The sequence below is a fragment of the Sapajus apella genome, unplaced genomic scaffold (assembly GCF_009761245.1).
Source record: "Sapajus apella isolate SASKATOON/1434 unplaced genomic scaffold, GSC_monkey_1.0 scaffold7, whole genome shotgun sequence".
NCBI lineage: Eukaryota > Metazoa > Chordata > Mammalia > Primates > Cebidae > Sapajus > Sapajus apella.
In genome coordinates, this window is record NW_022436947.1 from 6,298,377 (window position 1) to 6,320,295 (window position 21,919).

The window sequence follows — 21,919 nt, forward strand, 5'->3', positions numbered from 1 at the left end:
TTTTTTTTTTTTTTTTTTTTTTTTTGAGACAGAGTCTTGCCCTGTTGTCAGGCTGAAGTGCAGTGGTGCAATGGTGCAATCTCAGCGAGATTCATGTCTCAGCCTCCCAAGTAGCTGGGACTACAGGCGCACGCCATCACACCCAGCTAATTTTTCTATTTTTGGTAGAGACGGTGTTTCACCATATGGTCAGGATGGTCTCAGTATTTTTCTAAGTGTTCAAATGAAAGAACCACACAACTCTGACTTCATATTAAAAGCTGGAAATGAATTAAGTTCAGTAAAGAAGGCATGTCAAAAGCCTCATGAGATAGGCTAAAAAAGTAGGGCTTTTGCATCAAACAGCCAAGTTTTGAATGCAAAGGAAAACTTGAGGGAAATTGGAAGTGCTACTCCAGTGAACACATGAATGATAAGAAACAAAACAGCCTTATTGCAGACATGGAGAAAGTTTGAGTCATCTACCTAGAATATGAAACCAGCCACATAATTTCCTTAAACCACAGCCTAATCCAGAGCAAAGCTCTAACTCTCATCCAGAGCAAGGCTCTAACTCTCTTCCATTGTATGAAAGCTGAGAGAAGAGAGAGAGCTACAGAAGAAAAATTTGAAGCTAGCTGAGATTGGCTCATGATGTTTAAGGAAGGAAGCCGTGAGTGCTAGGTGAAACAACAAGTGCTGATATAGAAACTCTAGCCAATTGTGCGGAAGATCTAGCTAAGATCATGGATGAAGGTGGCTACACTAAACAGATTTTCAATGTAGATGAAACAGCCTTCTATTGGAAGAAGATGCCATCTAAGATTTTGATTACTAGAAAGAAGAAGTCAGTGCCTGGCTTTAAAGCTTCAAAGGGTAGGCTGACTCTTATTAGGGGTTAATTTACCTGGAGATTTCAAGTTGAAGTCAGTGCCCGTGAATTATTCGGAACCTTAGGAATTAAACTAAATCTACCCTGCCTGTGCCCTATAAATGGAACAACAAAGCCTGGCTGATAGCATATCTGTTTACAGCATGGTTTTGGGAATGTTAAGCCCACTGTTGAGATCTAGTGCTCAGAAAAAAATATTATTTTTAAACTAATATTGCTCATTCCCCTGGTCGCCTGAGAGCTTTGATGGAGATGTACAAGGAGGTTAATGTTGTTCTCAAGCCATAACATCTATTCTGCAGTCCGTGGATCCAGGAGTAATTTTGAGTTTCACATCATCTTATTTAAGAAATACAATGTTCATAAGGCTATCATTGCTATAGATAGTGATTCCTCTAATGGATCTGGGCAAAGTAAATTGAAAACCTTCAGGAAAGGATTCATCATTCTTGAAGCCATTAATAACATCCCTGATTGATTGGAGGAGGTAAAAATACCAACGTTTCCAGGGGTTTGGAAGAAGTTGATTTCATCTCTCATGGATTACTTTGAGAGGTTTAAGCCTTCAGTGTAAGCATTAACTGCAGGTATGGTAGAAATAGCAAGAGAACTAGAATTAGAAGTAGAGCCTGAAGATGTGACTGAATTGCTGCAATCTCATGACAAAATTTGAACAGATAAGGAGTTGCTTTTTAAGAATGAGCAAAAAAAGTGATTTCTAGAGATGGAAATTTCTCCTGGTGAAGATACTGTGAATATTGTTGAAATGACAACAAAAGATTTAGAATATTTCATAAACTTATTTGACAAAGCAGTGACAGGGTTCGAGAGGATTGTCTCCAATTTTGAAAGAGGTTCTGCTGTGGGTAAAATGCTATCAAACTATCACGTGCTACAGAGAAATCTTTCGTGAAAGAGAGTGTCAGTGGATGTGGCAAACATAATTGTCTTATTTTAAGAAACTGCTGCAGCTACTCCATCTTTCAGCAACCACCACCCTGATCAATCAGCAGCCATCAACATCAAGGCAAGACCTTCCACCAACAAAAAGACTGACTGTCTGAAGGCTCAGATGATTTTAGCATTCTTTAGCAATAAAGTATTTTAAAATTAAGGTGTATACATTGTTTTCTAGATCTAATGCTATCGAATATGCAATATACTACAGTATAGTGTAAACGTACTTTTTTTTTTTGAGACGGAGTCTTGCTCTGTTGCCAGGCTGGAGTGCAATGGTGCGATCTCGGTTCACTGCAACCTCCGACTCCCTGATTCAAGCAATTCTCCCAAGTAGCTGGGATAACAGGTACACGCCACCATGCCCAGCTAATTTTTTTATTTTTAGAAGAGATGGGGGGTTTCACCATGTTGGCCAGGATGGTCTCAATCTCCTGACCTCGAGATCCGCCTGTCTCGGCCCCCTAAAGTGATAGGATTACAGGCGTGAGCCACGGCGCCTGGCCAACATACCTTTAATATGCACTGGAAAACCAAAAAATTTGTGTGACTTGCTTTATTGTGATAATTGCTTTATTGCAGGTGCTTTGGAACTGAATCTACAATATCTTCAAGTTATGACTATATAGGTAAAATAATATAAATGAAGAATATCAACATACATAGAGTATTACAATGTTGTTTACAGTAGTAAAAACTTTGAAACAAATGTTTAGTAACAGGAGACTTGTTAAATAAATTATAGGACATCTGTGTAGTAGAATATTCATTGAGGGTTGTAATCTATGATTTACACAAAGGAAAAGTGTTGATTGCATTAAGAGTGGGGGAGACCAAATTCCAGAACTGTGTGCAGTAAGATCCTTTACAACACACACACACACACACACACACACACACACACACACACACACGCGCGCGCGCGCTCTTGATATCTGTATAGGTGCAGAAAGCTTTATATACTAGAGTATGGCGTTCTGGGTGACAGATTTTTTTTTCTAATTGTTGCTTTTATTTCAGTGCTAATTATATTACAGTGAAGTTAAATAATTTACCTTAGCATGTGGAAAAATTAAATCTGAATAGAGTTTTAAGTCACAAAGAGAACAGATAAAGTATTTATATGTAAAATAGTATTAGAAACATGGAAACGCGCCGGGCGCGGTGGCTCAAGCCTGTAATCCCAGCACTGTGGGAGGCCGAGGCGGGTGGATCACGAGGTCAAGAGATCGAGACCATCCTGGTCAACATGGTGAAACCCCGTCTCTACTAAAAATACAAAAAATTAGCTGGGCATGGTGGCGCGTGCCTGTAATCCCAGCGACTCAGGAGGCTGGGGCAGGAGAATTGCCTGAACCCGGGAGGCGGAGGTTGCGGTGAGCCGAGATCGCGCCATTGCACTCCAGCCTGGGTAACAAGAGCGAAACTCCGTCTCAAAAAAAAAAAAAAAAAAAAAAAGAAACATGCAAACGCTATTGAAACTTACAGATTTTTGGAAAAATTAAAATAAAACTTAAAAATCCTAGTGATTTATTATTCTTAAAGTTTAAATAGGCTGAGCATGTAATAATGACATTTCAGTTAGTTGTCCAAGTAAAATAGTAGTATTTTAAGGTATATCCCTTACAGTGTGAGATACTATGTATCATACAGAACACTTCTTTCCACAAAAGCATGCATTGGTGTTACTTTCAGATACAGATTTTGACTTAGCCAGATCATAAAGTTAAACTTAGTGACATTTCTTCCTTCCATTTCTTTTCCCCTTTGTCTTCTTTCCCTTCTTTTCACAGTGTATTATTGAAGTACAGTTAAATAATAGTGACTTTTTACAAATGTATGCTCCCTTACATACATTTTACAGATGTATATATGTCACCAACATCCAGTCCTCTTTCTCTTCTCTCTCTAGTATTTTAAATCACAAAATACTAGAGAGAGAAGAGAAAGAGGACTGAATGTTTCACATCTAAATTTATTCCTTGGTGTTTGGTGTTTTACTTGATGCTGTTTTAAGTGTTATTATGATTTTACTTTGTTTCCATTGCATGTTACTATTATGCAGTCTATTTTTGTATATTGGTTTTATTGCCAGTGATTCTTGCTAAATTAGTAGTTATAGTAGTTTTCTGTTATTTTGGGGTTTTTATGTTCAAAATCATGTCATCTGCAAATAAAGACTAGTTTTACTTCTTTTCCCATGTTACACAAGAGTCCTCCCTTTTCCGTGGGTGATACGTTCCAAGAACCCCAGTGAATGCCTGAAACCACAGATAGTACTGAACCTTGTATATACAGTTGGCCTTCCGTGTCTGTGGATTCAACCAGCCATGGATGGAAAATTTTCAGGGGTGGGGTGGGGACAATTAAAAAATATAAATAAATAAACAACATTACATTAACTGTTTATATAGCATTTACTGGGTATTAGAAGTAATTTAGAGATTATTTAAATTAAATGGGAGAATTGCATATGTTATATGAAAATAGTAAATCGTTTTATATAAGGGACTTGAGCTTCCTCAGATTTTTGTATCTATAGAAGGTGGGGTAGTCCTGGAACAAGTCCTCCAAGGATACTGATGGATGATTATACTTCACATTATACCCCAGCATGTAAAAGTGCATCCTTAGAATAGAGAGAAACCATTTGCCTAATATGTAGTAAAAAGATTTCTTCAGGGAGAAGTATAAGAGAAAAAGATTTGAAAGAGGCCTATGATTTAGACTTATCGTCAATTGCGAGGTTTCTTTGTTGGTTTAGATCAGAGCAGAGGTTAATAAACTGCGTCCCACGGATGAAATCCTCCAGCTGCTTGTTTTTGTGAGGCATGAGGGAAAGGTAGAAAAAATAATTTTAAAAATCAATATTTTAATATAAGAAAATAAAGTGAAATTCAGTTTTCAATGTCCATAGATAGTTTTCTTGGAACATAGCCACACTTAATTTATTTGTGTATTGCTTGTGACTGCCTTTGCATTTAAGCAGTAGAGTTGAATAATTGTAACAATTTGAATGGCCAGTAAAGCATAAGATATTTACCTTTTAGCCCTTCAACAAAAATGTTTCCTAATCTGTAGATTTTTTTTCTGTTTTCATCAATGTTACATTTTTAAATGGGGCTTTTACTTTTTAAAATGGCAGTGGTGTAGGGAGTTTCCATCCCACAGTTAAGTAAACAAACTATCCTGTTCTCAGTTACCTCATGCTTATATGTTTTAATCTTTTTTGTTTTTGTTTTTTTGAGACAGTCATACTTTTGTTGCCCAGGCTGGAGTGCAGTGGTGTAATCTTGGCTCACTGCAACCTCCATCTCACAGGTTCACCTCATGCCTTGGCTTCGTAAATAATTGAGACTACAGGCATTCACAGCCACACACAGTTAATTTTTGTATTTTTAGTAGAGATGGGGTTTCACCATTTTGGCCAGGCTGGTTTTGAGCTCCTGGTCTCAAGTGATCCCCCCTGCTTCAGCCTCCCAAACTGCTGGGATTACAGGCATCAGCCACTGTCTGGCCTTTTTTTTTTAAACCTATGGGTTTAAATTTTCTGAAGTCATTTAAGTATATATTTATTTAAATAGACCATTTTGGCTGCAAAATAAATGAATTCCTTTGTCCATAGTTGGTAGACTTTTATTTTGAAATTGTTTTTAAAATGTATATAGAATATATTGATGTGCAACTTAAAGATTAGTAAAACTAGCACCTGCACATGTATTGATTATTATTTTCTATATTCAAAGCACAGTCTTTAAGTTGGTTGAATTGGTTGGCATTGCTATATGAATTTAAAGCTTTCTTTCCCCACATAGTTTTTTTTTGTTGTTGTTGTTGTTTTTTGTTTTTTTTTTAAGGAGAACAGGATTTTGCTGTCTTCCCCAGGCTGGAGTGCAGTGGTATGATCCTAGGTCACTACAGCCTTGAAATCCTTGCCTCAAGTGATCCTCCCACCTCAGCCTCCCAAGTAGCTGGGACTGCCGACGCACACCACTGCATCTGGCTGTTCTGTCTTTCTCTTTCTGTCTTGTCCTATCCTGTCCTTTTTTCACACTGTGTCTTGCTTTGTAGTCCAGGCTGGCCTCCTGACTTCAGTGATCCTCCTGCCTCAGGCTCCTGAGGTGCTGGGATTACTAGTGTGAGCCAATTTGGCTGACCAAGTTGTTTTTTACAATTGTAATTGACCTAGTGTTGTGTATCAATTGTCCTTTATGTTTATAGAATGTTTTATTTTATTTTGAGACGATATCACTTTGTCACACAGGCTGGAGTGCAGTGGTGTGGTCTCAGTCCACTACAACCTCCTCTTCCCAGGCTAAAGTGATTCTTGTGCCTCAGCCCCTGGGACTACAGGCACATGCCACCACACCCAGCTCATTGTATTTTTTGTAGAGGTGGGTTTTCACCATGTTGCCCAGGCTGGTCTCGAACTCCTTTTTACTTTTACTGACTTACTCTTTCTTTTTTGGAGACAGGATTTCACTCCTTTCACTTAGGCTGGAGTGCTTGATCTCAGCTCTTTGCAACCTCCACCTTCTAGGCTCAAGTGATTCTCCTGCCTTAGCCTCCCAGGTAGCTGGGACCACAGGTGCACACCACTGCACCTGGCTAGTTATTATTATTATTATCTGTAGAGACCGGCTTTCACCATATTGCCCAGGCTGGTCTTGAACTCCTGAGCTCAAGCGATCCACCTGCCTTGGCCTCCCAAAGTGCTGGGATTATAGGCATGAGCTGCAGTACCCGGCCTTGTTTTATTCTTGAAAACATTCTGATACATATATTCTCTGTGAGACTTTGTAATGGTAATTTGGTTAACATTTTCTATTGGAAACAGGAGTGAACTAGTTGTATGTGGACCAGAGGACTCTTGACTGTACCATTTTAGTTTTAAGGTGTAAAATGGTTACCATCCTAGGTTTTATTAAGTCATAATAGAAGCAAGGCATACATGGAGATTAGGGAGGACCAAACATTAAATACTAAATTTTTTCTTCCTTTTAAAGAAGAATTAATAGCGATATTTCTGTATTTTAGGCCCCTTAAAGTATTTGTTATTTAATTTTATCCCGGATGGCTGCATAGCAGCATATCTAAAAATCAAATATACATATAACCCAGGAAGTAAATACTCATATAAAAGCTTGCTTGCTTTATTTTTAAGTTTTCAAAAACCATTTTCTTTGATTTAAAAAATCATTATTTACCCAGATACCTGTTATCTGTCCTCCTTTATGAATTCTCTCTTAGTGTATCCTTCCTTCATGTCCCCTTATGCCCTACCTAGCCCAAAACACTAAAGGGTGGACTTCCACGTGAATCAGTGCTTTCCATGAAATGGAACTACAGATGTGGTCGCAGGCTGTTCCTGAATGAAGTTTGAGACAGGTACACTGACAGAGATCTCTTGATGGGCAAGGAGCATAAGATTAGCAGCAGGCCATTTGGGATTAGAATTTAGGAGGTGGTAGAATTTAAGTGACTGGGTGACAGTTTGGCTAAAGAAGTGGTTGCATTTAACTAGGCTAATAAACATGAGCTTTAAAAAAAAAAGCTGGCTAAGACTGGGTCTTGCACTTGAGTGTTTCTTGTATTGTTTTTTTCTGTTTTATCCATTACTAGTGGTATACTGTAAATCAATGAGCAGATGTATCTCTAAAAAGACTAATTTATGAGTCCAGATGGACAAGAAGGGTTTTAAGCTTATAAAGCCTGGATGCATTTGTTTCGAATAGGTTTCTGGGTAAGTCCTTACAAACTTTAAAGCAATTATACCCTATTAGATGCTTTTTCCTCTCTAATAAAACTTTTTTTTTTTCAGTTGAAAATACATTGATATAGGCAATTCCTTTTCTTGACAACCTTCTCAAGTGTGGTAGAGTATTATTTAGCACACTAATTAGTCTCAGCTCTGATTTTGTGCAGATTTGAATTTACCTACTAATAACACTTTGATCAGGTTTAGCCTTTAATTTCATAAACTCCTAGCCTCTTCCTGAGAGTATTGAATTAATAGGAAACATACTGATGCTGATCTCTAATTATACAGTCAGAAGTTTTTTCATCTGATCGCTCTATTGTCCCTTTTTGTTTGTTTGTTATATTTCAATATTCAACTAATTTAATATAGTTTTTCTCACTGTAAAAGTAACTGTTCATTTCTAAAGATTGGAAAATAAAAGGAAGAAAACAATGTACCTCTAGCCCTCTACTCAGTAACAGACACTGCTATTTTCTTTTCTTTTTGTCTTTTTTTGAAATGGAGTTTCACTCTTGTTGCCCAGTCTGGAGTGCAGTGGTACAATCTCGGCTCACTGCAACCTCTGCCTCCTGGAGTCAAGCAATTCTCCTATAACAGCCTCCCGAGTAGCTGGGATTACAGGCGCCTACCACCATGCCTGGCTAATTTTTTGTATTTGTATTTTTAAATTTTGTTTGTTTGTTTGTTTGTTTGTTTGATTGATGGCGTTTTGCTTTTTCTCCCAGGCTGGAGTGCAGTAGTGCAATCTCAGCTCACTGCAATCTCCGTCCCCAGGTTTAAGCGATTCTCCTGCCTCAGCTTCCTGAGTAGCTAGGATTGTAGGTACCTGCCACCATACCTGGCTAATTTTTGTGTCTTTAGTAGAAACGGGGTTTCGCCATGTTGGCCAGGCTGGTCTCGAACTTCTGACCTCAGGTGATTCACCTGCCTTGGCCTCCCAAAGTGCTGGGGTTATAGGTGTGAGCCACCACGCCTGGCCCTGTTTTCTTATATGTCCTTTGATACACTCTTTTATTAATATTCCCTTTTTAGAGACAGGTTCTCACTCTGTCACCCAGGCTAGGGTATAGTAATGTGATCATAGTTCACTGCAGTCTTGAACTCCTGGGCTCAAGCAGTCCTTTCCCCTCAGCCTCCCTACAGGTGTGCTCCTCCATGCCCAACTATTTTTTTGTACTGACAGGCTCTTGCTGTGTTGCCCAGGCTAGTCTCGAACTCCTAGCCTCAGGTGATCCTTCCTCCTCAGCCTCCCAAAGTGCTGGCTGGGATTACAGCTGTGAGCCACTGCAGCCGGCCTGAACCACTCTTTTATCCATCTCTCTGCCATCTTCCATGTACAGTTTCGGGACCCTGTAATACTTGCACATGTCTATGGTACAGTGTTGAATAAAATAGGACAGTCTTTGCACTCAAAGGATTCAAAGTCTAATACTCTTTAAAAAGTTATCTTTTAAAAATTAATTTGCTTTCATAGAAGAAATACATAAATAGCGTCTGCAAAAACACATAAGGTTCAGGTTTCTGATTGCTCCCATTCCCTTCTTTACTTTCCTAAAGCTAATCACTATTAACAGTTCATATGTCATTTCCCCCCCCCCTAAGGTTTTGCTTATAATATACATATGTAGAGAAAATATATGATTTCTTTTTTAGTGTAAACTGTTGGCTGGGCATGGTAGCTCATACCTGTAATTCCAGCACTTTGGGAGGCTGAGGTGGGCAAATCACTTGAAGCCAGGAGTTCAAGACCAGCCTGTCCAACATGATGAAACCTCGTCTCTACTAAAAATACAAAAATTAGCCAGGTGTGGTGGTGCATGCCTGTCATCGCAGCTACTGGTGAATCTGAGGCATGAGAATTGCTTGAACCTGGGAGGTGGAGCTTGCAATGAGCCAAGATCAGTCCACTGCACTCCAGCCTGAGCAACAGAGTGAAACTGTATCAAACACAAAAACAAGACAAAATAAAACACAACTGTTATATAGTACTTATAGTTAGGTTTTTTTTCATTCAGTATGTTGGTATATACAGATTTATTTTTCTACACTGTTTTGTTTCATTTTATTGATATACAGTAACTTAGACTTTCCTATTGATAGACATTGGGAGTTCCAATGTTTTGCTATTGCAAAACATTCCTGCAATTGTTTGTGCGTGGCTACTCATGCAGGTGTGCAACTGTTTCTCTAAGGAAGATATTCAGTGGTGGGGTTTGTAGATCATAGAGGATTATGTGATTACTCTTGACATTTTACCATTCATGTTACTCTTTTTTTAGGGGAGGGTCTTTTCTTTTTTGAGTCAGCCTCACTTTGTCACCCAGACTGGAGTACAGTGGTGTGATCTCAGCTCATTGCAGCCTTTGCCCCCCGGGTTCAAGTGATTCTCGTGCCTCAGCTTCCCAACCATTCATTTTATTCTTTCTTTCTTTTTTTGCGGGGGATGGAGTTTCACTCTTGTTGTCCAGGCTGTGCATTGGTACAATCTTGGCTCACCACAACCTCCACCTCCCGGGTTTAAGCGATTCTCCTGCCTCAGCCTCCCAAATAGCTGTGATTACAGGCATGCACCACCACACCTGGCTAATTTTGTATTTTTAGTAGAGACGGAGTTTCTCCACGTTGGTCAGGCTGGTCTCAAACGCCCGACCTCAGGTGATCTGCCCGCCTAAGCCTCCCAAAGTGCTGGGATTATAGGTGTGAGCCACCGTGCCCGGCCTCATGTTACTCTTAAAGTTGGACGTTAGAGCAGTTTATATCACTCCCCTCCCAACAGATGTTTTATCCATTTTAAATCTAACAAAATTGACCATGTTATTTTATAGAGAGACGTGTGATTGAGTTTACCCACATTTTTACCACATTCTTTCCTTACTATCCCTTCAATTTCTGACTGTCGCTGGGTACAGTGGCTCACGCCTGTAATCACATCACTTCAGGAGGCAGAGGCAGGTGGATCACTTGAGGCCAGGAGTTTGAGAACAGCCTGCCCAACATGGCGAAACCCCGTCTCTACCAAAAATACAGAAATTACCCAGGCATGGTGGCATGCATCTGTAATCCCAGCTACTTGGGAGGCTGAGGCAGGAGAATCGCTTGAACCCAGAAGGTGGAGGTTGCAGTGAGCCAAGATCACGCCACTGCACTCCAGCCTGGGCGACAGAGTGAGACCCTGCTGCAAAAAACAAACAGAAAAAACAATTTCTGACTGTCCTCCTGGATCATTTTCCTTCTTCTTAAAAACGTCTTTAGAAGTTTCATTAGTGGAGGCTTTTTACTGGTAAATTGTCTGTTTTTGTTTATTTAATTTTTAATTTAGCCTCATTTCTCTTTTTGAGTCAAGGTCTCATTGTGTTGCCCAGGGTGGCCTTGAACTCCTGGGCTTCAATGATTCTTTTGCCTCCGTTTCTCAAGTAGCTGAGGTCACAAGTGTTGGCCAATGTCCCTATTTTTAGCTCTTTATCATGAAAAATTTTAAGCATACATGAAAGTAGAACAAATACTATGATGAAATCCAGTATTTCCATTCCTTAGTTTCCTGTTATTGATATTTTATCATTTGATATTTAAAGAGGGGTCACTTTACCTTCCTGTGCCTGCCTTCCTACTAGAATATCCTGTCATGAAGTTTGTAAATACTTAAGAATGTATCTCCTGGAGAAGAGGTTAAAAAAAAAACCCACGATATTTTCATACGTAACTAAATTAGCAGTAATTCCTTAATATTGTCTAATACCCAGTCCACGTCAGATTCATTTCAATTGTCTTTAAAATGTCTTTTTATGATTTTACTCTCACTTTTCAGGATTCTTATTTCCTAGGTGCTCAGTTGTAGGTTGACAGTAATTTTCTTTTTGTATAGGTCACTGCCTTCTGTTTTCCTTGCTGTTGAGAATTCTGCTGTTATTCTAATTATTCCATTGGGTGAAGGGTTCTTTCTTTATGACTTCTTTTATGGTTATTGCTGTCTTTAGTGTTCTGCAACTTTACTATTTTGAGTCTGGATGTGGGCTTATTGATCCCACTTGGATATGTTGTACTTTCTGGGTCTAGGGATTATTTTTAACTAATTCTGGGAAATTTGCTGCTAGTATCTTTTTCTTTTAAAAGTTTGAAAAAGGGCAGGGCACTGTGGCTCATGCCTGTAATCCCAGCATTTTGGGAGGCAGAGGCAGTCAGATCACAAAGGAGTTCAAGACCAGCCTGACCAACATAGTGAAAACCCATCTCTACTAAAAATACAGAAATTAGCTGGGCATGGTGGCACGTGCCTGTAATCCCAGCTACTCGGGAGGCTGAGGCAGGAGAATCGCTTGAACCCAGGAGGCAGAGGTTGCAGTGAGCTGAGATTGCGCCACTGCACTGCAGCCTGGGCGACAGAGTGAGACTCCATCTCTCAAAAAAAAAAAAAATTTTGAAAAAGGAAATATACATTAAGAAATGTAAAACATATACCGTTTCACTATAAAGTAGATGTCTTTGGAGCTTCTTCCAAGGTTAAAAGCAGAATATTTCACGTTCCTCAGAATCCTGCCCCATACACCCCTTGCCATTTGAAATTCTCCCCCTTTTCTTAGAGGCAGTCACTGTCATGACTTTTTTCACCTTTATGTGCATGCCTAAAATATAGTTTCCTTTGTTGAAATTTACATGACCTACTTATGTTGATTTGCAGCTTTTGCTAAAATTATGTTTGTGAGATTCATCTTTGTTACCTGTAGTTTTTCTTTTCCTTTCCCTCTCTCTCCTTTCCTTTTAGTACTCCCATTATGGGTACATTCATGTGCTTAATGATTCATATTTCTCTGAGGCTTTATATTTTTTCACTCTCTTTTTCTCTGTATTCTTTGGATTGCATCATCTCTATCAATCTGTCTTCAAGTTTGCCAGTTCTTTTCTTCTACCAGTTCAAATGTACTTTTGAGCTCCTCTAGTGATTTTTTTACAGTCAATGTTCTTTTCAACTCCAGAATTTCCGTTTGGTTCTTTTTAATAATCTCTTTATCAATATTGTCTATTTGCTGTGATACTGTCGTTATGCCCCCTCCTTTTGTAATTACGGTATCCTTTAGTTCTTTGGACATATTTATAACGACTTTTTGAAGTCTGTTAAATCTATAATTTGGTTGCTTTTGCAGGTAGTGTCTTTTGCCTTTATTTATTTATTTATTTTTGGGTATATGGGTTATACTTTGCTATTTCTTTGCATGGCTTGTGATTTTATGTTGGCAACTAAACATCTCGTATAACATTGCAACAACTTACTGATCTTTCAACCCCTTGCTCGTTTCCAGGGCTTGTTACCGTTATTTGCTTATTTTTGTTTAGTGACTTCTGTTTCCCTTTTTGCAATGTTTAAGCCTCTCTTGTTGCTCCTTAGGGGCACAGACTTGTGTATGCCTGCATGGCACCCTGGGCTGACAGTGTTTGGCAGAGCTTTCTTCTCTTTCTTTTTCTGACCACACCCAGCTTTTTAGCTCCACTGATTTCTGGCTGACTGTTCTGTCGCCTTTAACAATACCCTAGGACATAATTTGCTTCTTAGCCAGATCCAAACAACTCTGTAGGTCATTTCATCTACGATTTGTTCAGACCCGGGGGGGGCACATCCTACCTGTCTTATTCCATGGTTCTCACCTGCAAATCAGTTGGCCTGCAGTTTAACCTGTATTTTGAATCTCTTCCAAAATGCCTTTCACTCAACCTTGGGTTTGATACTACTGCCTTTAGGCTTGAACGTCACAGTCTTGCAAATGAAGTCATTTCCTTTGGGTAGAGATATTCCCAGCTATCTCTGGGGACATGTTAAATTATATGAGATGATTTTTATGTTGCTTTTGATTTACATCTTCGAAAAGTAAAATACAAATATTTTACTACATAAATAGCAAAGTGATAGAGAGGTAGAAAGCAGTCCTACATAGTTGCTTTTTCTGTATAACAGCAGTTTAACCTTTTATGAGAGAGACTTTTAAGTTGTTAGGTAGGTAGATTTATAAAACATAAGTAAGCTTTTCTGGTTTCCTAAAGGTAATACAGTCCTGAGTTCTATAATATATTTATATTCTGGTAGATACGTATTGGTACTTTGGCACCTAATTTAAAAGGGGAAATTAAATATTAATGCTGATATTTAAACAGAAACTTACCTTGCTTTTTCACTTAGCAAACTGTCCAAAGCTACTGTTCTGTTTTTTGTCTTTATGTGGTTTATGTTTATAACATTCTTTGTAAAATGTGTCTAATTCAGAAACAGTGGACAACTTAAAGTGCTGTTTTTTATTTTCAAAGGTTGTCAGTTACAGCTGACATATAACAAATAATTCATTCTGTTACGTATTAATCAAATGTGTGAATGCTTAGTATTTACTGGAAGCCATGTTGTAGCTACGTGGTATACTGTCATAAATGTGATGTGCTAGATCATTTCTGCCCTCCTGAAGCTTCCATTATAGTGGGAACAGACTATAAAGTGAACAAGAATTTTATAATTATAGCACATTAAGTAAAATATAAAGTGTGTGGTATTGTCCTTATATTATAGGTTTTAAGAATTGATAATTTATAATTTTATGTATATATTGAATTTCATGTATGGTTTTTGTGGGGACTTTTTTTTCCTTTTTTTAATCTTTTTTACTTTTTGATTTCTAGCTAGAACCACCACCAGAAATTATGGAAAGCAGTAAGATGCTATACAAGATACTGAAGTGTGTGTGTGTGTGTGTGTGTGTGTGTGTGTGTGTGTGTGTAGATTTTATGTCTATAAATAGCTTTCAATTATGTATGATTATAGTGTATATATAACTTTGGTTGCCTAGTATATACTTAGGAGTATTATTTCTGTTTAACTGTATTCAGTGGAGTTGCACTATCTACACATTTAAGTTATTAAAAATTCCTCTATTAGACTGGCAAAATATTAAAGGATTAAATAGAGCAACCATAATTCTAAAATTTTACAAAAGTGCTGTATATTATGTACTGTATTTAAGTGTATACAGTGTATGTTTCCTTTATTGACTTTTTTATTGTGGCAAAGTATATGTAACATAAAAATTTACCATTTTAACCATTTTTAAATGTATAGTTCAGTGGCATAAGTACATTCACAATGTTGTGTAACTATCACCACTGTCTGTTTCCAGAAATTTTTTCAGCATCCCAAACAGAAACTCCGTACCATTAAGCAATAACTCCCCATTCTCTCCCTCTCCCCCTGAGGCCCCTAGTAACCTTTATTTTCGTTTCTGTATCTGTGAATTTGTCTATTCTAGATACCTCATAAAAGTGAAATCAGGCTGGTCATGGTGGCTCATGCTTATAATCCCAGCACTCTGGGAGCCTGAGGCTCCCAAACTCTGGGAGGATCACTTGAGCCCAGAGTTCAAGATCAGCCTTTGCAACACAGGGAGACCCCATCTGTATAGATATTTTAAAAACTAGCTGGGTGTGGTCCACACGCCTGTGGTCCTAGCTACTCAGGTGGCTGTGGTGGGAGGATTTGCTTAACCCAGGATTTTGAGGCTGCGGTGAGCTATGATCCCACCACTCATTGCACTCTAGCCTGGGTGACAGAGTGAGATCATGTCTCAAAAAAAAAAAAAGAAACCAAAAGTGAAAACAAAATATTTGTCTTCTTGTTACTGGCTTATTTCACTTAGCATAGTGTTTTCAGGGTTCATTCATGTTGTACCATGTATCAAAATTTGATTCCTTTTATGGCTGAATGTATTCTGATATTCCGTGTTATGGATATACCTCATTTCGTGTATTCCTCCATTGATGGACCCTTGGATTATTTTCCATTTTTTGGCTGTTGTCAATAATACTGTTAGGAACACTGGTGTACTAGTATCTGTTCAGGTCGTTTCAGTTCTTTGAGTATATGCCTAGGAGTGAAATTGCTGGGTCATATGCTAATTCTAAGTTAGTCACCAAACTATTTTCTGTAGTGGCTGTACTACCTTACATTCTCGTGTATTATTATTATAATTTTGAGACAGGGTTTCACTCTGTCACCCAGGCTGGAGTACAGTGGTGCCACATCACAGCTCACTGCAGCCTCTCCCTCCTGGCTCAGGTGATCCTCCCACCTCAGCCTCCTGAGTAGCTGATACTACAGGTATGTGCTACCACTCCTGGCTAATTTTTGTAGAGGTGGGGTTTTTATCATGTTTCCCAGGCTGGTCTTGAACTCTTGGGCTCAAACGATCTGCCTGCGTCAGCCTCCCAAAGTGCTAGGACTGTGGGTGTGGGCCATTGCACCCAGCCTGTAGTGCATTTTTATACATGTTTTGAACAGGACCCTAAACACAAAACCATGTATACAGTAACATTTTATAAGTGATAAGACATTTTCAGACATGATTTCGAGTGTATGGTTTTTATTTTGTGTACTTACTACATGGTATGTAAGATTTTTGGTGATGCAGGAACATTATTATATGTCAGAGTTACTAGTTACAGGTGATGTAGAGAACAAGAACTCAAGTAATAGGGTAAAAATTTGCTGTAGAGTTTAATTTTTTTAAAAGTAATGTCATTTTATTCTTTGAGCATTTGCAGTTCACTCCCAACTTTATGTAGCTCTAACATCAGTTATGACATCTGTCTCACTGTGTTGGAAAAGGCATGAGTTTTGAAGTTGGGCCTTATTTTTGAATTGTGTCTTTAACATTCTAGCTTCAGTTTCATATTTTATAAAGGGCATAGTATGTTCTTACCAAGTCACTGTGAGGATTGGATCCTGTATATAGAAAGGCTTTTTATTTTTTGAGACAGGGTCTCACTTTGCTGCCCAGGCTGGAGTGCAGTGGCATGATCTCAGCTCACTTTAACCACTGCCTCCTAGACTCAAGCAATCTTCCCACCTCAGCCTCCCAAGTAGCTGGGACTACAGTCCTGTGCCACCAACCATGCTAACTTTTTTTTTTTTTTTTTGGTAGAGATAGGGTTTTGCCATGTTACCCAGGCTGGTGTTGAACTTTTGGCCTCAAAGTGCTGGGGTTATAGGTATGAGCCAGTGTGCCTGGCAGCATTGTTGTTGAGACAGAGTCCTATTCTATCACCCAGGCTGGAGTACAGTGGCATGAACATGGCTCACTACAGCTGTGACCTCCTTTGGTCAAGCAAGCCTCCTGCCTAAGCCTCCCAAGTAGCTGGAACCACAGGCACACAACACCATACCTGGCTAATTTTTAAAATTTTTCACAGAGACAAGGTCTCCTTGTGTTGCCCAAGATGGTCTTGAACTCCTGGGCTCAAGCAGTCCTGCTGCTTTGGTCTCTCAAAGTGCTAGGGTTACAAGTGTAAACCACTGTGCCTGGCTAAAAAGGAATATTTTTTTTCCCTGCAAAATTGATTCTTAGAATTCCCACACCCTATTCAGGAAATCATTGGCTTACTTGCCTTTTTCATTTAAAAATATATTTTATTTCTGTGTCTTATAACATTATAAATCTTACTGTTTCAACTCATTGTTTTATTTTATTTTTTTAAATTTATTTTTGAGATAGGGTTTTCGCTCTTATTTCCCAGGCTGGAGTGCAGTGGCAGAGTCTCAGCTCACTGCAACCTCTACCTCCTGTGTTTAAGCAATTCTCCTTTTTCAGCCTCCCTCATAGCTAGGATTACAGGCACACGCTGCCACGCTCAGCTCATTTATTTTGTGTTTTTAGTAGAGACTAAAAATTTTTGTATTTTAGTAGAGGGTTTTTGTATTTTAGTAGAGGGTTTTTGTAATTTAGTAGAGGGTTTCACCATGTTGGCTAGGCTGGTCTCAAACTCCTGACCTCAGGTGATCTGCCCATCTTGGCCTCCCAAAGTGCTGGAATTACAGGCATGAGCCACCACGCCTAGCCTATTTAGTTCTAATTTTAATATTAGTTGTCTGGCTTATGAAGTAAAATTATTATTCTCTTTTTTTTTTTTTTTTTTTTTTTTTGAGACGGAGTTTCGCTCTTGTTACCCAGGCTGGAGTGCAATGGCGCGATCTCGGCTCACCGCAGCCTCCACCTCCCGGGTTCAGGCAATTCTCCTGCCCCAGCCTCCTGAGTCGCTGGGATTACAGGCACGCGCCACCATGCCCAGCTAATTTTTTGTAGTTTTAGTAGAGACGGGGTTTCACCATGTTGACCAGGATGGTCTCGATCTCTTGACCTCGTGATCCACCCTCCTCGGCCTCCCACAGTGCTGGGATTACAGGCTTGAGCCACCGCGCCCGGCCAAAATTATTATTCTCTAAATGACAATTTGGGCAAAGGTATTTTGGAGAGTCAATTTCAAAACTTGTTTTAAAAGCTTAGTTTAGAAGTGTATTATAATACATTTAGGAAATTGCTCTGTACTTAAAATTCCCTAAAAGTTTGTCTCTTCATTGTTGAGATGAGTACATCAAATCCTAGAGCATTTGAATGTCGTATCCAAGATCATATAGTTACTTTGTGAAAGAGATGAGTCAGTCAACTCTTTGACCTTGTGTTGCAGTGTTCTACCAAGTCAGACTACCTTTTACCGTTTATGAGATTACTTTTGGCAGCCAGCTTCTGTGGCTTCTCTCCATGGTGCTAGAAGTGCACAAATGTACTTACTTTTGTTATTAACTATCTAAAGGATTTCTTGCTCCTTTGTCCCCTTCTATTCCTCTAAACCTCCCCCTTAACTGAAAGATACATACTTTTGTAAACTTTTTAAAAATTAAAAAGCAGGTAGAAACAATCAAAGAGCAAAACCTCAGTATATCATCTTTTATTTATAGTAATTTACTTTCTAGCACACTTTTCTATTCATAAGCCCCAATGTATTGTTTCCTTCCCAACATTGCATAAATTACTTCACTAAAACTCTAATAACCTGTAGTTAAAGAAATGATGTCTTAGAATCAAAGATATTACAGGTGTAGATAGCACCTTTTGATTTTTTTCAGTTTACTTTTCTGTTATTGGAACCTATATTTGAGTCTATATTTCCAACAGATACAGTTTTGGGATGTTTAAAATTGGACCTATTAGAAGTCAGCTTTAAGCTTCTAACTTTATATATGCTGAAAACGGATAGTGGCAAATTTGGGCAATTCTTTTTCTTTTCTTTTCTTTTTTTTAAAATAATTTTAGATTTATTAGAAGGCATTTATTTTGTTGTATTTTTCTTCTAATTATTGGCAAAAGTGAGAAGTAATTTAATTTTTCTAGAGGAAATGAAAACAATTTTCCTCTTTTTAAAGGGCCATTTGAATTGCAAAAAAAAATGCCTTTTTTCTTTAAAAAATCAGTATTTAAATTGTCTTTTGTGATATAACAACATTTTGATGTATAAACTTTTCATGTCTTTTGTGGTATACTCCATTTTGTCTTTCGTGATATAATAACATTTTGGTGTCTGATCTTCCATATATTTATTTTCTTAGTGAAACAAATGTATACACACATGCAGGGTTTATATATTTATGTGAAAGTAATTGTATATTCACGTCAGTCTCTAACTTGATGTTCTTTAAAAAGTATAATTATATAATAGATATTCTGATCAACATACCTTATGCTGTATTATATTTACTTAATAATTTTTCTATTAATGGGCAGTATGCTGTTTGCAGTTTTCTACTCTTATAATGCTGTAGAACACAGCCGAACACTTGGTGCACTTGTGTCACTATTTTTGTAGAATAGATTCTTAGGTCGGAGGTGGCATAAGGGAGTGGTTAAGAGCACAGATTCTAAGGCTAAGACTTCCTGGAAGGAATCCAGTCTGTACTAATAAGTGTGTTACTTCAGGCAAAATAATATGCTCCCATTTCCTCTTTTGAAAGAGGGACTAGATCAGTGATACTCTCTACTTCTCTACTTTAGGGAAAAACTAACTTCTTTGGCAGGCTGATGAGGTAAAAAAAAATATATATATACATATATGTTACCTGGCTGTTAGCTAAAGAGATTGATCATTTTTTCATATATTTTAATCACTTGTAATTCTTCTGTGAACTACTTATCATTTTCTGTTCTGTTTTTTTTTAAACTTGTCTTTTTCTTACTGCTTTGTAGGATTTCTTTATACATTCTGGACATTAGCTCTTCATTTTATGTAGCAAACATATCTTGTACTCTGATGCTTATCTTTAGTTTTATGTTTTCTTCTTTCCATGTTACTAAGCCGATTGTATCCTTTTATGGCTTCTGATTTTTTATTTTGCTTAGGAAGGCCTTTTGTATCCCAAGATTAAAACAAAAAATTCTGTTTTTTTTCTTTAACACTTCAATAGTTTATTGATCACTAGATCATTTGGGATTTTTAAAAAATTACAGTATTAGATAGATATCGTTTTTTCTTCAAATGAATAGCCCAGTGTCCCATCACTGTTTATAAAAAAAGTCCAGCCTTTCCATCTTGATTCATAAGTTTTATCAAATATTAAAATCTCATAAATTCATGAGTCTGTTTCTAGATTCTTCTAATTTTGAGACAGGGTCTCACTCTGTCACCCTTGCTGTAGTGCGGTGGCACAATCATAGCTCACTGCAGCCTTGAACTCTTAGGCTCAAGCGATCCTCCTGTCCCAGCCTCCCAAGTAGCTGGGCCTACAGATATGTGCCACCATGCCCAGCTGATTTTAAAATTTGTTACAGAGATGGAGTCTTTGCTATGTTTCGCTGGTCTTAAACTCCTGGCGGGAGCTGAACTCCTGGCTTCAAATGATCCTCCTGCCTTGGCCTCTCAAAATGCTGAAATAACAGTCATGAGCCAGTATACCCTGCTATATCTAGATTCTTTAGTTTCTTTGCTCTTTTGTCAGTTTTTATACTAATAGGAAATTATTTAAATTACTGTAACTTTGTAGTATAATTTAGTATGTGATAGGGCAAATTCCGACTTTTTCCCCCAGAAACTTCAAAATGATTCTCGTGTATTTATTCTTGTATGTAAATCAGTTTGTCCAATTATATAAAAAATTACCACCATGATTTTGGTGGGGATTACTACAGAATTATACATTAGTTTGTAGGCTATTGGATTTTAACTTAAAATAGTGATTTCATCTTAAGGTTTTTAATCTAACAGTGGCTTTAGCCTAAACTGTTACCTAAAATTTAAAATTCCCCGTAATCTAAAAAGTTATTTAACTTTTCCAAAAGTCTTTGTGATATGAAGGTCTATTTGTTTCCTTATTTCTTCCTGTTTCTTGTAGGCTTTTTATAGTATTACCATAGGAATACTTTTGTTTAATACATGTTTCTCAGAAGTTTTCACTGGCATATTATTACATAATTAGTTGTATAGTTAGGGTCTGTGGTTCTGTGGCATCTTAGTTTTTTTTTTTTTTTTTTTTTTTTGAGACGGAGTTTCGCTCTTGTTACCCAGCCTGGAGTGCAATGGCGCGATCTCGGCTCACCACAACCTCCGCCTCCTGGGTTCAGGCAATTCTCCTGCCTCAGCCTCCTGAGTAGCTGGGATTACAGGCACGCGCCACCATGCCCAGCTGATTTTTTGTAGTTTTAGTAGAGACGGGGTTTCACCGTGTTGACCAGGATGGTCTCGATCTCTTGACCTCGTGATCCACCCACCTCAGCCTCCCAAAGTTTTTCTAAGTTTTAGCCTATGTTTTGTGTGTCAAGAATTTGATGTTAACATGTAACTATAGATAATTGAAGTCTGTGATTTTCATTTGATTTTATAAATTGTGACAAACTTTAAAATAGTGTAATAGTCTTCTAGTTATGTGGCACTATTAACTAAGTTTTAGGTCAAAGATGAGACAGTTTAGAGTGCTGTTTTACTTTATTTATTCCCCTAAAATGTGTTATGATTAGTGCCATGCTAGTACTAAATGTTTTATTGAGAAAAAAAGGAAGTTCTTTTATATTTGTGTTGAATCCGAAATATTAATGATGTCAGGTCTTTTGTTTTGATATTAAAAAATGTTTAGAAATTCATTCTGAAAGCCATTTCAAGATGATAACAATAGTTGCTCAGTCAGTATTTTCTAACTTTTTTGGCAGTGTGACTCTTAATTGTTGACTATGCTGTTTTTCCATTAGTAAACAATGTATTTTGTTTCTTCTCATGCAGGTCGTCAAAGTTCTACATTTTAGCTTTCAGTGCTGAACTTCCTTCTCCCTTAAATTATTATAAACTTTTGCTGCTGTTTAATAAACGTGAAGATGTCTCGCAGTCCTGATGCGAAGGAAGACCCTGTGGAATGCCCTCTTTGCATGGAGCCCTTGGAGATAGATGATATCAACTTTTTCCCTTGCACCTGTGGCTACCAGATTTGCCGATTTTGTTGGCATCGAATTCGCACTGATGAAAATGGGCTTTGCCCTGCATGTAGAAAG

General features: G+C 38.0%; 1 protein-coding gene across 7 annotated transcripts in view; it reads left to right on the forward strand.

Moving 5' to 3' along the window:
• CNOT4 (CCR4-NOT transcription complex subunit 4) overlaps positions 1-21,919 on the forward strand; it is a 148,139-nt gene that overhangs the window by 48,778 nt on the left and 77,442 nt on the right. For 6 of the 7 annotated variants that reach the window (XM_032275909.1, XM_032275912.1, XM_032275910.1 and 3 more), the window contains exon 2: positions 21,654-21,919. In XM_032275909.1, the coding sequence (XP_032131800.1) occupies positions 21,746-21,919 (174 nt within the window). In that variant the 5' untranslated portion in view covers positions 21,654-21,745. Of the gene's footprint in view, positions 1-21,653 lie in introns of those variants that run through there. The other variant, XM_032275911.1, reaches the window with a different exon arrangement.